At 53.3% G+C, this 12,535-nt stretch overlaps 4 protein-coding genes across 4 annotated transcripts; 2 read left to right on the top strand and 2 right to left on the bottom strand.

Annotated features, from left to right (window-relative positions):
- Positions 1-32: 32 nt before the first annotated feature.
- Positions 33-290, bottom strand: CLUP02_12519 (uncharacterized protein; the record flags this gene model as incomplete). Its single annotated transcript, XM_049291483.1, has 1 exon — positions 33-290. The coding sequence occupies one exon, from the start codon at positions 288-290 to the stop codon at positions 33-35; it is 258 nt and encodes an 85-aa protein (XP_049148628.1).
- A 4,785-nt stretch (positions 291-5,075) lies between these two features.
- CLUP02_12518 (uncharacterized protein) lies at positions 5,076-6,084 on the top strand (the record flags this gene model as incomplete). Its single annotated transcript, XM_049291482.1, has 3 exons — positions 5,076-5,138; positions 5,503-5,547; positions 5,938-6,084. 3 exons carry the CDS (start codon positions 5,076-5,078, stop codon positions 6,082-6,084), a joined length of 255 nt encoding a protein of 84 aa, XP_049148627.1.
- A 1,973-nt stretch (positions 6,085-8,057) lies between these two features.
- On the bottom strand, positions 8,058-9,983 carry CLUP02_12517 (Prp31 C terminal domain-containing protein; the record flags this gene model as incomplete). The annotated part of the gene is made up of 2 exons (XM_049291481.1): positions 8,058-9,557; positions 9,657-9,983. The coding sequence occupies 2 exons, from the start codon at positions 9,981-9,983 to the stop codon at positions 8,058-8,060; spliced, it is 1,827 nt and encodes a 608-aa protein (XP_049148626.1).
- Positions 9,984-10,394: 411 nt separating this feature from the next.
- CLUP02_12516 (pre-mRNA-splicing factor CLF1) lies at positions 10,395-12,469 on the top strand (the record flags this gene model as incomplete). Its single annotated transcript, XM_049291480.1, has 2 exons — positions 10,395-10,743; positions 10,800-12,469. The coding sequence occupies 2 exons, from the start codon at positions 10,395-10,397 to the stop codon at positions 12,467-12,469; spliced, it is 2,019 nt and encodes a 672-aa protein (XP_049148625.1).
- Positions 12,470-12,535: the final 66 nt, after the last annotated feature.

The following is a 12,535-nucleotide window of genomic DNA, read 5'->3' as shown; positions in this document are numbered from 1 at the left end:
TTAGAGGTGTTCGTTGATCATTGTCCGTGATGTCAGAAGACGCGAAAAGACGGCAATCTTTGCTTCAATAAAGTCCGGCACTGCTTCCTGAGTCCTTCTCCTCTTTGCTGTGACGTGACAGCACTGTCCCCGTGGGCCCAGACCCAGGGCTGGTGGTCTGGTCGTTTTCGCGACTGTGTGATAGTGGCTCGCTGCAGACGGTGCCCATGTTTATCTGTGAGTTCACGAGTAAGTGACCCTGCCGCAATGTAACAGATGAGAGGTGGAACGATCGCTGAGATAATCACCATCAATCAAATTGAGCGAGGTATGCTGATACACCGGCCAACCTTTGAGTGATGGTTGATATTTGGCCGTTTGTCAGAAACATGGTGCGCAATGTCAAAAAGCACCGTCGGCCTTTAGCTGTCCTGTTTTTGGCGGGTTAGCATAGTAGCGGAGTTTTCTCCGGTCGACATCTGTATGGCTGGACAATCGGCAGGCGAAACCCTCGCAAGCGGTATGGTGCACGTTCCAGAGAACGGGAACGGTGGCTTCCCATACGGATACATAGGTAGGCCCAGGTAGGTAGGGAAGTAGTTACAGCCAGGTACCGTGCTGTGGGCAGAGGAGTACTATGTAATGCCCTGAATGGCACCACCGGTTGACGAACTCATGGAACGTGGACCATACACACCTGCCGTTTAGAACTAAGGTATCCGTAAGGTTGGGCAACCTGGGCACTAGCACTAAAGAAGACAAGACTGCTTACTTAAGACGAGGGGGGACGGATGCACGGCTATCAGATACGTACCGCACAGAGTTGCTTCTAGCTCTCGACCGGTGAGGCAGCTTGGAGCCGCGGCTACATAGGTACTCCTAGTCCGACTTACATGGTGTGTGCATGCTTCAACAACGAGACACGACATCTACGGAATCGACGTGACAAGTTTGGGAGTCGCGGAGGGGAAGCTCCAGAGCATCGGGGCTACGCGAGGCGAGGGCACACGACGCAGGGCGAGAAATCAGGGACGAGGAGGACCCTAGGGGCATTCTGGTGTTGGGGTGATGAACTGGCCAGTCTCAGTGATCCAGCAAAGTCTACAACTGCAAGTATAATGCCATAGCAATCGCCATATAACAAACAGATCGCGATTGCCATGGGAGGAGATGGGGTTTCGGGGACGTGTGGCTCCAAAAGGCAGCGGCGCTAATGCTTCGCCATTCCAAAGAACGAGTCGGCGGGTTGGGCAAAGCAAGTTTTTTTTTCATCCCTCTCCTTTGCGGCGTCACAGAGTTTGAAGGGTCCTACGGCTGACTGCTCTCACCAGTGAACCTCGAGATCTCGAGAATAGCAGTGAATCGGGGTTTAAAAAAGCGTATGGGCCCCATTGTGCTCAAAACGGGCTGGGCGGGCTGGCGGGCAGGTGCGGCCCCACCAAGGTTCCTTGCACCTGATTGATGTTGGTATGTTGTAACTTGTGTTGCTTGCTGGACCCCTCGACGAACTGCCATTGTTAGATAACCCCTGCTCCCAACCGCCCGTCTTCGGGCCCTTTGAGTAGATACTTGAGGATCGTAGTAAGATAGGTTGATCAGGAAGTACCCAGCTGGGGTGAGAAGGGGGTGGCTGTAGACATAGTCCTGCGTCCCCCTCTTCCCTGCTTTGCGACATCCGGAATGGTGCCCCAGAGTTCCTGCCCTTGAGGTTCCTTACCCCATTTTGGCTCTGATCCTAATATCCGCTTGCGAGGTGCTCCGTACCTTATCATGTATCCGTCCTCCTCGTCAAGTGCCCCTTTAAATTATCTACGGTAGCCTCTTGTAAGTCCGGACATGCAACTATCCAGTCAATTCTGCTCCTCTTCTCCTCACATCCTTCTTCGTCTGCCTCACTTCCCCCGTCCCGTCACTTCTCCAACGCTCCACGTCCCTGTGGCGCAATCACCGGAGAGCGAACAAGGGTGCCACACATGTACGTACAATCCCATGTGGTGGTGACTTGTCCCTCATCGACGATGGCTGAGGTAGGCATGGTGCATCATTTGGTATGTATTTTCCGATCTCCAGGGTCTTAGCTGCTCCGTCGGACAGCGCCGTTCAACCAGTCCAGACACGGAACCCACACCAGTCCGTTTGCCGTCAATCATGCGATGCGCCGCCGCCGCCCTGCTTATTTACCCACTGGCGTGGACATCCCCTCTATTCCTCACCTCTATTGCCTCAGTCTCTTGCGAATGCTATGACTGGTCTTGTTGGAGTTGAAGAAGGTTTCGTTCCCGTTCCTTTGTGCGCTTCTGCCAGTCTATTACAATTCCAGTCTTTATTCCAAGTCTCTTACCCCGTCGGGAATCATTGCTCTGTCTTGCAATTGGACCAGGTACGGATGAAATCCGACGGTGATCCAAACAAGGTACCGTTCGGACTGGATTCCGTCGCGTCCTTCGAGGTCGTTCCTAAGGTACTGCGCACCCAGATAAGCCCATCAGGTACCTTTGGTATGTCATGTAAGTAAAATCATGAGGTACCTCCTTGGCCAGTACGGATACGGAGACTGCGACTATTTCTACGTGAACGGTTACTATTTCTACGTGAACGGTTACTTCGCGCAGTTCGCACATTGCATTTTTAAGGGTGCAAGTCCAGCCCGACAGCCCCGCAAACCTGCGCCCCGTTTTACTTTCCCGTCCAATTCCTTGGAGAACGTCTGTGGACGCTAGGCGTGCGACGTGCGGTGTGCGGTGTGCGCGCGCGCGCACTCTTGACTCTCGAGTCTCCCCTCTTATCCCCACCTCCATCCTCAGCTCTATGTATACACACTAGATCGACGATCACGACCCCTAGGGTACCGAACCAAGGTCCCTCGCTGTTACCGAGTAGTCTTACTCTTGACGGAGCCCAACCCAACTAATGCACCATTCAGACCCTGAAGATAACGTCGCACCAGCCGCAGAATATTCCGCCTGATCACAACTGATCACCGATCACCGATCCCGATGGACAGGCACACACGTTCCGGAGTGCCTGCTCCGGTACGGTGTGCCTCTGCTTTTGCACCATTTAATGCATGCGAATACAATACACAGCACGCACTCTCAGGCCGGTCACTCTGCGACGACAAGACATGAATATGCGCATATTTGCTGCAGACAATCATCTCGAGAGCTGGAGTATTGAGGCGTACACAGGGCAACGCTTCCTTCGGCACCAATTGAATATGAGGCGCGAAGAAATGACGGCTGATATGTTTTACCTCGCTGTATTGGTTCATTCATTTCTCGACCCAGCACGGTCGCCGACATCAACGCCCATTGCTGAAGATCAAAATATGGTTACTGAGCAGCTCTCAGGTCCATACTCCCACGACTCCGTGCTCCATACCTACTCCATACCCATCACTCTCGGCGGGTGTTTTGTCGTCCTTCAACCGCCAGAGTGACGTAGGTACGGATACACAGGTCTCTCGCAAGACATCTGATCCCCGAAGACGAAAACTCTCTTGCCGCCCCTCGCCATCTCTCTTTCGCGCAGTCGCGACAGCTCCACTCGTGCCAGAAATACCACAGGGACATGGCAGATTGTAGCCTTCCAACGCACCTGGCGCAGCTACCCTATCCTGGTTTCAACCACGCCGTGGTGCCGGGCGGATACATCGGGTGCCCCTTGGCAAGGCCTAGACGAGTCCACAATCCTATTCCACTCCACCGGCAAACTGTGAAAGAGACACCTCTCCCCACCGCGGGATGGAGCTTCATTACCTAAGGTAAGGTAGCTCCATGTATTTTATGCATCTAGACAGCTATCCGGACCTTGCTGTGTGCCTTGCTGACAGACCAAGCAGACTGACAGAGAGTGACAGAAGAACCGTATCAGGCTTGCCCTGCGCGCTTATGCCTGCACCCTGACAGTTAACTTTCATTTGGGTTAAGCATATACAGACAGATGTCCGAATTCCAACTCATAGCATGGGCGCAGAAAGAAACAGGTTCTTTGCCTCCTTACGCGCAACCCCTACGATCACGGGTGCGCGGTGTCCCGGTGTAACTCGCATTGAGTATTGACTGAATGCAGGTGCTGGCTGACACGTTGTACACAATGATTGTCTGCTCGTCTCTTCGCCTTCGTTGCCGCTTCAGTGGTCGAGTATGCCTCATCCTTCTCTTCCTCCAACAAGATCGCGGTCCACGATTCAGCGTCCTGTTTCGACTTATCCTGAAAACGCTGTTCTTTTTAGGGACCTCCAACAAAGCGTGCTCTCAGTCTCCGGGCCGGCTTCAATTCAGTAAATGCACGTATCTCTCCGTTTTCTGCCTGCGTTTCGAGTGTACTTGTTTCTCCACCTTGTCTTGCACCCATCCAACCAGCTGGCGTTGTAGCGCCGTCCTTGAAAGCTGCAGCCGGGTCCAGTTGGTCGGGGAAGAAGGGTGCCTCCCCGCAGTCCGGCTGGGGACCAATATAATCCAACATCACCCTCACGTCATTGGGTTTTCATCCCTACGTCTTCCCCGAAGACGGGGCATTGGCAGGTGGGCACTTGCGAGTGGCCTGTCTTTCGGTTTCTTTCTTTAATCGTCCTTTTCCCCTCGAGGCTCAATTCAAATTCAACTGGCGTCAGCTTGAACGACAAATTTTCTGAACTCGGAATATTGGCCCGCCAAGCTGTCAAGCAAAGACGGAGTGCTCCTGGGTCCTGGTTTCACACAGAGAAGCCTCCGAGCGGTTGGAAAGACACGAGATCAACGATCACGGACCCTCGGACTGTCAACCAACGGAATGCTGTCTGGCAATTTTTCCTTTCTTTTATCGGGGGAATGAAATTGCTAACCCTGATAGGTCACGACCTAAGGTAGGTACTTATCCGCACCGCGTAAGGTTATGTATCTTCGGTACGTACTGCCAGGCCTGTTTCTTCGTGCACTTAGTCCCTTGTTGCCTGAGGTCTTCTGGGGAACAAGTCGTCTGCTACTGGGGGTTTCCCTGCGTTTATCAAGACGATCCTCTGGTCCCTGAAGTTCTGGACCGTCCTCTTAACATGGGGTCCAGCTGCAGCCACAAAGTCAAATTTCGGAGGTGCCATCAAAGCGAACTGCCAGACCATGGGATTTCGGGTCCATGCTGATGTGTTGATGCAAGAGAAGACGTCCATGTTGCCAGAGAAGGTGATGAGACAAGCCACAGTCGGCAAGAGATTACCAACAGGATGCCTGTCTACTTTTTTTCTGATGGGTGCTTCCAAACATACGAGGGTGAAGGGCTTTGGTCCCTTTTCCCCCTCTTCTGCTCTCTTGTCCGCTCTAACCCCTCCCCTTCCCTCAGACCCTTGCGAACGATGCGGGTACGGAGACAGATACAGAAAAACTCCAGGGACCTCGCAAAGCTCACCGGGGCGGGGACTCTGTCCATGTGAGGCAGCGCCCCCTCCCTCTGGACCTCTATCGATCATGGTTTACGGTGCGGACTACGGAGTGCAGGCTGCAGCTTGCATTCTGACTCCCCACTCATACTAAGGGTAATAACCTATAGATTTTCAAGGGACCTAACTCCGGCTTTGGCAACCCTCGTGTCATGGTAAGCGGTACGTCATTGTGGCCGAGGGCATGCGTTACCGGCCCCGCTTGTCTTTCGGCCGCGGACGATATTCCCGACGGGCCCTATGGTGTACTCCGTACGGATACAGTAAGGTGCTTTCCGTACTTTTGTTACTTTTGCTGGGCCAACGGGGGCCACTGCAGACCGAAACATGTGCCCATTATTCCAGGCACGAATGGCGCATTGCTAGGTAAGCCCAGCGCAAGTTTGCAACCCCCCCCCCCCAATTGAGATCTGCACCCATTGCGCCAATGAGCTCAGAACAATGACAACTACCTACGGGCTTGGTAGAAGAATATGGTCGACTTCCCGAGAAGAGGACAATAATTGGCATGCCGAAAGAATGCGTAATTTTCGGGAACGTACGAGTACAAACCCACAGAGCTTTTGTCAAGCAATGCTCGTGTCAACGTTGCTTCGAACTCTATCGTCAACTGTCGATCTGTGCCTGGCGTGATCACTGTTCGCCCGTCGGAATCGACTCCGAGATCCTCGGGGTCCAGTATAGAACCTTGAACAAGAGAAAGCCAAAGAGACACAGAAAAAACTATACACATACAACAAACTCACGCCATAGTTGGGGGACGTGAGGGCAGAGAAAAGCATAGGCTCGAGGTTCCATCCCCAGCGTTTCATAGCGGGATACCCCGGAAAATCCTGGTCCAGTCGAAGTCTGGAAAGCCTCGCAACGGCGACAGGTTCGGGCGTTCAATATTTGCGCGGCGTGGTCGCGTGAGCTGGTGGCCCTACCTCTCGACAGTGTAGGTAGGTATGGGCACAGATGCTGGGCGGGCTTCATCCTGTGTATGATAGTCCCTAAAGAACTTTCCTTGTTCCCTTAAGGATGCATCCCGTCTGTTCTCAATCTTATGGGCATCGTCGCCTCGTGGCCCCGTTCGAGCCTGTCGCGGCCCTACTCCAAATTAGAGCTTTCGCGCAAACGGTGGGGGGGTACAGTCGGGGAGCTTCGAGATAAAGAAAGAGGGTAAGCGAGCTCTTCAATGCAGAACCTACCGAACAATGGCTGAACCTTGGGAGAAAAGTCTAGTTTCTCAGAGATCTCGCGCGGCGGAAGGCGGCGTGTTCTTGATAGGTGGGTGACGAGGATGAGCCCAACATCAAGACGTGTGGAAAGACGACAATGTGTGTGTGCACAGAGGAAACGTTCTTCCCTTGGGTGAGCCCAGACCCCATCAGGCATGGCCAAAAGGGCAAAAGAAGGCCATCACGGCCCTCCTCTTGTCTAATTAGACTCTCGACCTGCCGACGGTTTTCCCCCTCGTGTTCTTTTTCTCATTATTTCTCCATTTTTCGTACCTAACTGTTTCCATCCGCTCCAATATCTGTACTTCTGCGTGGTTCTCGAAGAAAGGGACGAGCGTTTTTTTTTTTTTAAGTACCCAAAGTCTTTGCGTTGCGATGCGTTGCGATGCGTTGCTCGCCCAACAAACGCTGCCACGCCTCCACGCTGCCCAAGCACGCTTGTTACCTTTCAACTTTTCAAGGCACGGATGACGATCGACCGTTCGTTCACCCTCGAACCAAAGGGTCGTGAAGATTGGGCGGATGGTGAGGCCCCCAAAGTAAACGTTGTTTCAAAGGAGCCAAGAAACAGAATTTTTCAGATTTCTTTTGGCATGAACCGCAAAGACGTTTCTACGAAACCATGCTTTTTTTTGCGACGGGAAGGTAAAGATGGAGAAGAGCTACTACCACGAAAAAAGGAACAAAACGTTGGCGTTTTGGTAAAGGGGATATAGCACACGGGGAGACGACGGGAAGTTTACGAACACCTGGAGAGAGAGAGAAGAATTGGGACCAAAAACAGACGTTTGATCGACATGGCCGTTGGGCTATTACACACATGACATGCGATTTCCAATCTACATCTTGTTCCAATCGTCTCAAAGTTTTCTTCTTCACACAACACACGCGAGCGCACAAGCACACATGGAGGAGCCGAGATGAAGAACTGCCGACAAGACGTAGAAACGGCAATGCGCCGGCAATCGTGGGCTTTGCTTTGTAGTGAGGAAACGGACAAACATACACCTGGTACGTCTTTGGCCCCTCCTTCCCCCCTCGGACATGGACAGAAGAACGGGATCCCAGAGTTGAGCAATGGGAAAAAAAAGAATTCGTCTGATTTCCATTTCCCGCCCTAGAATGCCTAAATGGTATGCTGCTACTGATACTGATACTGATTCGATGACTCGAATGATGGAAAAACCATCCCCAAAACGCCGCACGCCGTTTCCCGCCGGCCGAGTGATCACTCGCTTCGTCTTTGCTCAGCCGCGGAACCCGTTTGACAATCTGGAAACAACCAACCCTCCCCCCTCATTTTCCCTTTCGTCTGCCGGGGCTAGCTTTTCGGGTAAGAGATATGCTTTGTAGACTTTCTTCTCCCAAACTCTTGAATCCTTGCTTAGTCCATTAACATCCTCCTCTCTTGCCACAATCATATCGGCTAGATTAGGCGGGCTCACTCAGCCGCTCCTCGGAGGTGGAGGTCCCATCTTGCCGGCGCCGGTATCAACCCTCTTACTGGGAGGCAAGTCTGGCTTTTTGAAGCCATCATTGGACGAGCCCGCAACCTGGGTGAAAGTGCCACCCTTGAACCACCGGTCCTCCTCCGCCTTTCGCTTGCGACTGAGTTCAGCCTGGACCTTGGGGTCGACGAGCTCCAGACCCTGTACAGGCGTGAAGGCCAGCGAGGATGCCGTGCCCGCTCCCGCGCCCAGCGATGTGCCAACACCTGACGTCCTCAGGCCCTTGCCGCGTAGGTCAATGTTGGAGTTTGCTGATTGTCCAAAACCCCTGAGCGAGGATGCCGCTCCTCCCATGGGCGTTGCGCCGCCCCAGCCCTTGTTCTTCTGGCCGAGCTTGGCCCTCGTGCGTTGATCGACTTGGAGGTTGCGAATTCTGCCGTCGTTACCCTGTCCGATCATACCCATGCCGACCGTGGTCTCCCCTGTGCCGTAGCCGACCTCACGCTCCTCCTTGCCAAAGGCCATTCTATTCTGGGCTTTGCGCAATTCCGTCATGGCCGTAGCCTCCTTAGCCTTCCTTGCCCTTCTACCACCACGCTTGCGGGAAGGCTTGTCATCTGGTACCGGCAAAGCTCTGGGGCCCTTGTTTGGAGGCGGTTCCGTGAGCTTCTCGAGTCTTGTGAGGCACTGCTCTTTCAGATCCTCGCCCGTCGAGCCATCGGCGCTGGAGTGAATTCTGTCGACGCGGGCAGCGAGTAGCAGCTTCGCTGATACGATGCGCATGGCCTGTCTCTTGAGATCGTTGGGAATGCCTTGAATGATGGGTGAATGGTAGAGGAAACCCTGCTGTCTGACGCCAATATTCGTAGCCAAGCCCGCGGCACCAGCACCTTTCTTTGAACCCCACGCTGCAATGTTGCACGCTGGCGTCTTCGACAGACCAGTAAGTCCACCAGCGGCGTTCAACAGTTGAGCAGCCGTCAGAGAACCGATCATAGCAGTCAAATTCGGCGCGAACAGATTCATGCGCGACTGGACATAGCCCGTTAGGGTCTTCTTCGCCTTGTCGAGGGAAATGACCATTTCACAGGCTCTGTATACGCGTTCCAGTTCTTCTTGCGACATGTCTCCGCCCTTCGTTGTCGTAGCCTCCACTGTTACGATCATGAGGGATGGGCCGTCAAGAACGGACTTCAGGGAAGCTTGAAGGACATTTTCCGTTGAGTGCTGAAGCTTCTTGATATTCTCCGAATCAAGCGGTCCATTGCCCAAGATCGCGACGACCTTCGCATACTCCAGTGGGTTGGTGATGAGCGTCTCCAGTTCTGGGAATCGTATTGAGTAGTGGTCCCTGATATACTTGTGTACCAAGACGATCTCGCTGTCTATGAGAGTCGACAGACTGTTCGATTGTGTCAGGAGGTGGTATTCGGGATGGTCTTCGATGTTGCCTAGCAGTTCTGTGGGGGTCGGTTGCGACTGGTAGTGTGCGATTTTCTGTAGCGTTCGAGTGACGATGTTAGGGCTAGTTCTCCCAAGAGACGATGTAAACACGGCTTCCATCAAGCTAGTGGTGCTTTCGGGTGCGTCACTTACCTCTAGTACTGGCTCCAAACTTGACATGAGACTGGCGACACTGCGAACATCGTTGACGCCACCCAGCTGCATCTTCTCGACCTTTGCCTTTGTATCCTCTGCATCTTCGACAGGATCAACAGCACCCTTGGGTGTCCCACCCATTTCTTCATCTTGATCCTCAGGTTCGCTCTGGTCATCGTCCAGATCCATGCTGCCCGATGCTTTGCGACCGCTCGCCTCGGGCGCATGATCAAGTCCTAGGGGATCATTGTCTTGCTGAGTCTCCTCTGCTTCCGAGCCAGAGTCCTCGAAATCGTTCAGCAGCTCATCTGCTAGAGTCGCCATGTTGCCAGTCGCAGCTACCGAAGTGGCTGTTCGATGTTAAAGTCGCCTAGGAAGGAAGTACGGCGTGGCGAAGTTGTGAGATTGGGAGGATATAAAGTTACGGAAGCCTCGCGAGGCTACGGAAGTTTTGGCGCGACGGGTGGGTCTAAGCCACAGAAGCTCGTTATCGGAGTGGCTGGTGCCGATAAGAGCTGCGTTTTTCCAACGCTTCAGCCTTGGGCCTGTCGCCTGAGCATCGTTGGTGTTTGCGACTGATGCAGAATATCATCAATTGGGCAATAAGGTGACGCGATTCAACTTGCCGGTACCCATACAAAGCCGAAGTTTTGTACCGTCACATTTAGCGACCCCAACTACACGCGACTTCACGCGTTTCCCCGAGTTTAATCGATTTCGACTTGGCTCGACACCATGGAGGCATCACGAGGACCCCCGAAGGTCAAGAACAAGGCCGCTGCACCTGTTCAGATCTCTGCAGAGCAACTTCTACGAGAGGCTGTTGACCGACAAGAGGTCGCTCTACAGGCACCTACTCAGCGGTTCGCCGATCTAGAGGAACTTCACGAATTCCAGGGCCGGAAACGACGAGAGTTCGAAGACTATGTTCGACGCAATAGAGTCAACCTCAATAACTGGATGCGATATGCGGACTGGGAGCTGGAGCAAAAGGAATTTGCGCGCGCAAGATCAATCTTCGAGCGCGCGCTCGATGTGCACCCCAACGAGATCAAGTTGTGGATCAGGTACATCGAGTCGGAAAGTATGGAATCCAACCCCAACCCTCTGTGACAAGACGAACAGCTGACTTTATCCCAGTGAAATGCCGAAACATCAACCATGCGCGTAATCTTCTCGACAGGGCCGTCACACGATTACCTCGTGTCGATAAACTTTGGTACAAATATGTGTACATGGAGGAGATGCTGGGCAACGTTCCAGGAACCCGCCAAGTCTTTGATCGTTGGATGCAATGGCAACCCGATGAAGCTGCGTGGAGCGCATACATCAAGCTGGAAAAGAGATACAATGAGTTCGACCGAGCCAGAGATATCTTCAGAGCATTCACACTCGTCCACCCGGAACCTCGAAACTGGATCAAGTGGGCGAAATTCGAGGAGGAATTTGGCACAAGTGACATGGTACGCGACGTATTTGGTACTGCGATCGAAGAGCTGGGCGACGAATTTGTGGACGAGAAGCTCTTTATTGCCTATGCGCGATACGAGGCGAAGTTGAAGGAGTACGAAAGAGCCAGGGCGATCTTCAAGTACGCACTGGATCGCCTTCCTCGCTCTAAATCAATGATACTTCACAAGGCTTATACGACCTTTGAGAAGCAGTTCGGAGACAAGGATGGCGTCGAGGATGTCGTACTTTCAAAACGCCGTGTTTACTACGAAGCACAAGTCAAAGAGAACCCGAAGAACTACGATACATGGTTCGACTACACACGTCTGGAGGAAACCGCTGGCGATCTCGACAGAGTCCGCGACATCTACGAGAGGGCAGTATCACAAGTACCACCAGCGCAAGAGAAGAGATTCTGGAGACGGTACATCTACCTCTGGATCAACTATGCCATCTTTGAGGAGTTGCAGGCAAAAGACATGGAGCGTGCAAGGCAAATCTACAAGGTTTGCCTGGAACTGATACCCCACAAGAAATTCACCTTTGCCAAGGTCTGGCTGCTAAAGGCACAATTCGAGATTCGGCAGAGTGAGCTGACGGCGGCTCGCAAGACCCTGGGCCAGGCTATTGGCATGTGCCCGAAGGACAAGCTGTTCAGGGGTTATATTGAGCTGGAACTGAAGCTCTTTGAGTTTTTGCGATGCCGGACGCTCTACGAGAAGCACATTGAGTGGAACGCCTCCAACTGCCAGACTTGGATCAAGTTCGCGGAGCTCGAGCGCGGCCTTGACGACTTGGAGCGGACCCGGGCCATCTTCGAGCTGGCCGTGAGCCAACCGGTTCTCGATATGCCCGAGTTGCTATGGAAGGCCTACATCGATTTCGAGGAAGAGGAGGAAGAGTACGAGCGCACGAGAGAACTTTACGAGCGCCTCCTTGAGAAGACGGATCACGTCAAGGTATGGATCAGCTACGCCCACTTTGAGCTCAACATACCCGAGGACGAGGAAGAGGCAGAAGAGGAGGCACCGATCAGCAAGGAAGCCAAGACGAGGGCACGCAAGGTCTTTGAGCGCGCGCACAAGAGCATGCGCGACAAGGAGCTCAAGGAGGAGGCGGTCACGCTGCTCAACGCGTGGCTGTCGTTTGAGAGGATACACGGCGGGGACGACGAGATTGAGAATGTGCAGAAGCTGATGCCGCGCAAGACGAAGCGCAGAAGGCGCTTGGAGGACGACAGCTTCGAGGAGTACATCGACTACGTCTTCCCCGCCGACGACAAGCAGACGCAGAACCTGTCGAATCTGTTGGCCATGGCGCAGGCCTGGAAGCAGCAGGGAGGAGATGCTGCGGCATAAAAATCATCCGTCGGAAGAGAAGACGATGTTTTGTTATTTTTATAATTCTATGCTATTTAGCAACGC

Source organism: Colletotrichum lupini, chromosome 6 (genome assembly GCF_023278565.1).
Source record: "Colletotrichum lupini chromosome 6, complete sequence".
In the NCBI taxonomy this organism is placed as follows: Eukaryota; Fungi; Ascomycota; class Sordariomycetes; order Glomerellales; family Glomerellaceae; genus Colletotrichum; species Colletotrichum lupini.
This window is presented reverse-complemented; position numbering and strand designations above follow the sequence as displayed.